The sequence below is a fragment of the Notothenia coriiceps genome, unplaced genomic scaffold, assembly GCF_000735185.1.
Source record: "Notothenia coriiceps isolate Sejong01 unplaced genomic scaffold, NC01 NC01_scaffold00037244, whole genome shotgun sequence".
Classification (NCBI taxonomy): domain Eukaryota; kingdom Metazoa; phylum Chordata; class Actinopteri; order Perciformes; family Nototheniidae; genus Notothenia; species Notothenia coriiceps.
This window is the reverse complement of record NW_011369945.1, coordinates 1728181-1735508: the sequence shown is the minus strand read 5'-3', so window position 1 is coordinate 1735508 and position 7328 is coordinate 1728181. Positions and strand designations below refer to the sequence as shown.

General features: G+C 36.3%; 1 protein-coding gene across 1 annotated transcript; it reads left to right on the top strand.

Moving 5' to 3' along the window:
* Positions 1-1308: 1308 nt before the first annotated feature.
* On the top strand, positions 1309-6502 carry LOC104964413 (copine-5-like). The gene is made up of 3 exons (XM_010793194.1): positions 1309-1360; positions 1513-1586; positions 2914-6502. The coding sequence occupies exons 1-3, from the start codon at positions 1318-1320 to the stop codon at positions 3100-3102; spliced, it is 306 nt and encodes a 101-aa protein (XP_010791496.1). The 5' UTR covers positions 1309-1317; the 3' UTR covers positions 3103-6502.
* Positions 6503-7328: the final 826 nt, after the last annotated feature.

The following is a 7328-nucleotide window of genomic DNA, read 5'->3' as shown; positions in this document are numbered from 1 at the left end:
TCGTGACGTTCCCCCGGGTGAGGAGGTCGAGCTTTGTGTGTGTGGTGTGTGGTGTGTGTGTGTGGGTGTGTGGTGTTGTGTGTGGTGTTGTAGTGTGTGGTGTGGTTGGTGTGGTGTGTGTTGTGGTGTGTGTGTGTCGTGTGTGTGTGTGTGTGTGTGTGTGTGTCGTGTGTGGTGTCTACAATTGCGAGTGGTAATTCGTGAACAGTCTTACAAGGGATCTAACTGTCACTCATAAGAATCTTGTCTATGGTGTACGTACAGGAAATAACGTGTCTTTTTCGTTAATTATAAAATAAGCCACCGTTAATACACAAACTAAGTCAGGTGAAGGGTTAGTAACCGAAATGTTAAAAATTTTTAACCAGTCAAATCTTTTTATGTATACTCTTCTATTATATATATATAATTTTCTTATAATATATAAAAAAAAAAATGGGACCCTAGTGTATCAAGTCGCACTTCCAGACGAATACCACCGTTTCTTAAAAGTCTTTAATTACAAGGGGACAACGTCGGACCTATATGTTTTTTTCTACCCGCAAATAGCTATAGTCCCTTTTTACAATTAAAAAAACACATATCACTTTCCCACACTGTTAACTTTTTTTCTAAGTCATGTTATTTCTATATTCGGTCATGGATAATTGTAATGATTATTTGTTCCTACATCTTCTTTGTACAGTAGCCGAAAACTATATTGACCCGTAGTTGTTGTCCCGATGAACACTAATTACATACATAGGGGGTGTGGGGCTTAACTAAACGAAAGAAAAAGAAAAGTGGAAGAGATGATTAATGTTGAGCGTGCACAATCAAATCCGTCATTTTGAAGCCGCGGCAGAAAATTCTTTAACATTTTTTGGATTTTTTCCCCAATGGACGTACTTACGTTGTTTTCCACATCTCTTCGGGTTTCTTCACTACGTACTTGCTTCTCAGTACAGGTTGTTGTATTTACTCTATCTAGACAAAAAAATTTTAAAAATATATATATATATATATATATATATATATATATATAGGTTTATGAGTAAGGTCAAATATTCTGTTATCTGCTAGCTTTTGTAACAACCTTTGGGACCCTGAGTTGAATAATGTATAGATGCAATGTAATGTATTTTCTTTCAATAAAAGTCAAGAAAAGGCTATGTATCAGATATATTATTTAATATCTCTGGAGAAAGGTGCTTCCAATGTTAGACTGACTTTGTAAAATGAGATGTGTTTTGAGAGAAAAATATGAATGAATGAATGAAATGTTCCCCTAACAAACAGTGTGTTTGTTCTTGTTCACAACAGGCAGCTAAACTCCCCATGTCTATCATCATTGTTGGGGTTGGCCAAGCTGAGTTCGATGGTGAGAACAGTAGTGTGAATGAAAGCAGTTTTTGGATCTGTTTGCATCAAAGATAGTTTCTTTGTTAAAGTCATATTTACTCTTTAGTTTTGACCCAGTGTATAACTGTTATGATTCATTATCATCAACATGTCATTGACTTTTCTCTGTAGCCATGGTTGAGCTGGATGGTGATGACATCAGGATTTCTTCTCGGGGGAAGTTGGCAGAGAGAGACATTGTACAGGTAAGATGATGTTTTCCTCATACAGCTTGTTATATTGCTTAAAAGGTGTAATATTGGTACGTTTCTTACAATGCAGATGGGCCTATTGTTTTTGATTTTATGTCAAAGACATTTATCTCAACAGTTACGAGTCAGACTGTCTTGCAATTATGCTAATTAGAGTTTAGATTCTGAGAAATCTTTACATTATGTTACGTTTTTTGCTCATTCTCAAAAAATGTATTATTTTGGTTATGGTCGCGCTGCGTTAGGGGGCTATCACATATAGCTATTGAGCATTGAGATTATTAAGAGTGAAGAGGACAACAAGGAATTTAAAGAAAAGCTAAAAAATATTTTGCTTTTCAGAAACAAACATCTAGCAAGCATATCTCCATTGCATATTTTCGGACAACGGCATTCCCCCCCTAATGACAGTAAATGAAAGAATGTAAATACTGCAGTGGCATGGCAGCAATGAGTGATATGCTGTCTTTGATATTCAAGCAAGGATCTCTTGAGGCTCTACAGTCCAGCCCTAGACCAAAAACTAACAGTTGTGTTTAAACTGCATTCAACTGGAAAAAGTTCATATTTATTGATTAAAAATGTGTTTTGATTGACATGTCTCTAAGTTTTGGAGTTGCAAAGAATATTTTGGCGTTTCAGGTATCTATAGCTGTGTATCGTCAGCGTAGCAGAGATAATTAATGTCATGTTTGCAAATGAATTCACTAAGAGGAATCATGGTACACCCTACGTTCACTGATTCAGAGATTGTATTTGCACATTCAGTTCTTTTTGATAGTTACAAATTGTTAGAAAAATATCACTCGTCACCGGCTTGAGCTTCAATATCAGGATACATGTATTTATTATCCTTGCAAGAATGGAAGTAGTCATCACATACAGAGTTGCACGGGACAAGATAGTTCCCTGAACAGTGTACTTCACATGCCTTACACAAGACAGGGTGTTACAGTGACAAGATGCAAGAATACCGGTTCAAAGCAGTATTCTGGCCTTAGTTCAGATTAGCTAAGGCCTGCGTAAGCAATAAACATGAGAGTCATGTGCCTATCTCCATAGAGGCTGAATCATCATGTTGATCGTTGTCACATAGCTATCATATGCCTAAAACAGTGTGTCCTGACGCTCTTCTAGGTAATCATATATCCAGTTACTAGATTTGGGCCTTTGTGCTACTCTGATATTAGAGTACATTCAGTATTTTCCCAACACAAATAAACCAGGAAAGCATGAATTAAAGCAAAAATATATCCTGATGTTTTATGATGAATCCGTGTACATGAAACATTCTTTTCATAAAGTCATATATGTCTTCCAGTTTGTCCCGTTTAGAGACTACATGGACCGCACAGGGAACCACGTGCTGAGCATGGCGCGGCTGGTTAAAGACGTACTTGCAGAGATCCCTGACCAATTGATCTCCTACATGAAGAGCAGAGCCATTAAACCGAACTCCGTCCCCCCCCCTTACTCGCCCTTGGACCAACCACAGACCAACCCCGTCTGAGCCCCACACACAGCTCCACGTTGTGGTGGGGCAGGGTAGAGGTGGTCAATAACTCAAAACCGTCCTTTGGGAAGATGGAAACTCTTTTAAGGCCATTACGTAAATATTAATTTGGCTATACAAAAAGATGGTAAGACTCCAATTTGTTTTGGAGGAATATGACTGCTTTGGGTGAGGCTGCAGGTGATCATGGAGTGTTCTCTCTCTGCGTGCTTGAGGATAAGAGCGCTGAGAGGAGCTCGTGCTGGAGGAGGTTTTAGTTGTTCGCTGTCAAACCTGTCAAAGTGGTGATGTAATGGATAGCAAGTAAACCCGTAGAGAGAGCCTGTTTGAAGGCATACATATTAGAATGTGCCAGTGTGTATCATGTTTGTGATACCTTTTGGAATAGGTGTGTGTTGAACTAAGATATCATATGTATACTAATTTATTTTATTTATTGCAGAAATTATTTATTCCTTTGTGGGGGTTTTAGATAGTGGGGATTAAAGTCATATTTTCCCTGTAGTTTTTCATCTTATATTTTGTGAGCAGTTTAATACAAATAATCCCCATTTCTACTTTGATAAGGACTGTACTATAAAAGCATGATATAAAACATATTCAGCAGTTCATGGATAGTTTTCACTGATAGATCGTTTTGATTGCAAGCAGTTATGTAGAGAGCCTGCTGTAAGCTGTTTCCATAATGATTTTTCAGCACCATGTCTTATACATATTTCTAAAATGTATAATAACAGAATGCACTAATTCAGATATAAAGCACAAAGGTTATTATGGGAAATAAGCTCAACATTTTTTTTTTTAAAGGAACCAACACCTATCACAATGAAAGTAATGGAAGGGACCGCACAAGTTTTAACACATAATTTTAAATGAAACAGGAAGAATGTTTATAAGAAAATACTATTCAGATGTATTAAAATGAAAATATATTTAATCACCAAAACAGTATGTTTACAGAAAATAGATGAATAACTCTATGCACATACTTGCTCTCCCTGTTTGTTTGCAGAAGAAATTATAATCCATGACATACTGTAGCACATTTGTCATCTCGCTGTTTGTGTTTCCCATTATATTTGTTGTTACGTTTTACTCTCTGGGGTTTGCTCTGAAGTAAACACACATTCAAAAGACCAATGTCTACCAATACATTTGTTTCCCTGTAAAGAAAAAAATCAAACAATCACAAATCTTGCATGAGATATTTGGGCGTTGATTGTTTTTTGAAGAAAAAAAACGGATTGCAAAAAAACAGAAACGGCTATGTTTTACTTTACAAATGTATTGACTGTTCACAAATTTGTTTCACACTTGTGTTCAGAAGTTAATTCTCTAGGCTATTGAGATACCATTTTAATACCTAAGATACAATTTCATTATCTAGTTCTACAATTTAATTAAAGTCAGCTGTTGATATATTCATATTTGTTCTCTGAATTGTTTTCAAAGAGAATGACAGCCATTGTGGCTCAGTTGTGTACATCATATCTTTTAATATTGGCCATTGTTTCCATTCGTATCTCTTTGTCACTCAATATCTCAATCCAAATGTGCCTATTATGGAAACATATCCAAATTCAGTTACCCAGGTGTCATTCTGCCGGCAGCAGCAGGTCTCATATTTAAGATGTACACACAATGTTGGCGATAAAAACTGTTGCAAGATTAGGATTCTTACAAACTATTACATGCTGTCTCAACTACTGTCCTGTACTTTTTATACTAACAGCTCTTCACTTTGGGTCTAAAACAATGAGAGTTAAAAGTGTTGCTAAGCCTTGTTGTCCAATATTTCAAAGTCAAGACTTGTTTACAACTCAACTGTGGCTGTTCACATTGCCTCATGGAAAAAGGAAACATTCATGTGTTTTATTTTGAAGTGAGTTTATAGTTGAGTTGTGCATTATTCAGTCTTGTTTGTACTCGTAATGAGAACTAACGTTTACAAAAAGTTGTTGAGATCACACAGACTTCTCACTGTTGTTGTTACAATACTTTGTTTTGTGTTGAGAGCAAATGTGTTTACGTACCATTGTTAACTGCATACTGGTCTCCGACTCCCGTTACTTTAGTGCTCTCGCCGATAAAATGAAATCCTTTGTTACTGCAGAAACTCCAGAGGAAGTGAACTCCTTCGCTCACAGGCCCAGATCCATATTTTACTTATTTTCCGTTCTTAATTTTGGATGACATTTTTCCGTCAGAAACAAAGCAGTGTTTGATCTGTTGCCAAATTCAGTTGTTGCAGTGAAATGAGGCCATTGCGTTTAAGCACATACATCACATAAATACCAGAATACCTCTACAGAAAGCCATTCAGCCAAAAGAAAATCATAAACATACATTTATTACATTTCTTATGACATATATATTCAATGAAATACTATAATTGAATGACTTGTATAGCTGTTATATTTTGATTTTCCAAGTACTGTAAACACTTCAAATTTCACTTCATAGGATCATCATAACTGAGAGTAAAATGAATGAGGACATCATTTTGCGGACAATAAAAGTCAGCATCAGCATGCAGCGTACGGTATATACTGTGAGTGTGATAGCAAACCCTTGTGAGAGTCAATAAGATAATGTGGAGTTGGCCCTGTATGATGTGTGCACTTTCAGTAATATTTCCTCTATTAATACTACATGGCTTTTGAGCCCTTCTACTAAAATTATTTAAAAAACTACTCCCCCGCCATCTGTGAGTTTTCCTCCACAGGGAAATAAAAAATCTACTACCCCTCAGTAGGCTACTAAACAAATAATCAATGAAAATGAAAGGAGCACAGTAATGACACACTTATGCAATTGTGAAACAGAGTTATAATTAAATATATTTTTCAGTCTAAATGATGACTTTCCAACAATTCAATTTACATATTTTCTCTCTGTGGAAATGGCTTTGATTATCTTTTAATTTAATATTTTCTTTGAGGCTAAACTATTTAATTATGTACATAAGCCCCAAATGAAGAATATGAATTGCCAAAATGTGTTCAGTTGTTGAACTTAGCCTCTTTAGACAATATGTGCATGTTTGTGCCACAATGGCAGGAGGTTTGGTAGTCTACCTTTATTTCACCTGATTAGTGCATCCGCCATGTGCTTAGTTTGTTACTTGGGATGGTATTTAGAGATAACGGTCACCTCCAGCATGTTGCATCTCTGGTTTCTTTCCATTCTGTTCCTATACAACACTTTCTGTATGGGATGTTCTTTCCACTACTCCTGTTTTATCCCAGGTTGTTTACATACCTCTCTTGGTCTCTGACTTGCATGCTGAATAATTTCCAAACCAGGTGTTGGACATGATATTGTCGTCATACTGTGGTTTGTGAAATGCTTTGTAATGGATTGCCTTAACTGAAGATTAATAAAATATTGATAACTTTGGCAGAATGCAAGATGAGTGTTCTGTGTGTTTGGTCGCTTTGAGATAGAAGTAAATGGAGCGGTAACTTTTAGCACTTAACACTTAGCACACTTTTAATAGCATACTTCACCAATTTAGCATTGCACTTTATATATAATAACAATGTTGAACTTTTAATTGACTACTAATTAATTACCAGAGATATCATAATTTGTATTCCATATGTTCTTCCTCCTTGATAAGAAAAGTATCCACAATGCTGTTGAGTCATTAGATTCTTCAAGTTTTATTTTTAAACATTTATGAGACTCTAGGCAGCTCCCTCAAGCGCCACACAAAGTCTCATTAAAAGTGTTTTCATCATGCATTAGTACTTCTAAAGAACAGTAAACAGTTTTTTTTCCTGAGGGGCAGGGGGACCAGGCAATCATAAAGAAAACATTGCATAAAAAATATCAGATTTTAATTCTGATTCTTTTTGAAGGAGTCCCCATTACCTTTGAGCGTTACTTTGCTTTGGTGGACTTATTTAGTCTTTAAATGACTTTTTATTAAAGGTGGGGTAGGTAATTCACTTCAGAAACACTTTTTGTTATATTCCATGGAATGCTCTTAACATCCCGATATCAATGAGTACATTAATTGCTTTGACAATACATTTTTTTTTAAATGTGGCGCTGTAAAAAGCACGACCAATCATTTTAGCGGCCCAGCTAAAATAACTGGATGGCCTACCTGCCTGTCAGCCTTCCATCTGTGCACAAACTTATCTCGTGCCCTCATTGGTCATGTGCGCGTTCGTGTGTGTTGGAGGAGGGGCTCTGTAAGGAAGTCTGGAGGAGGG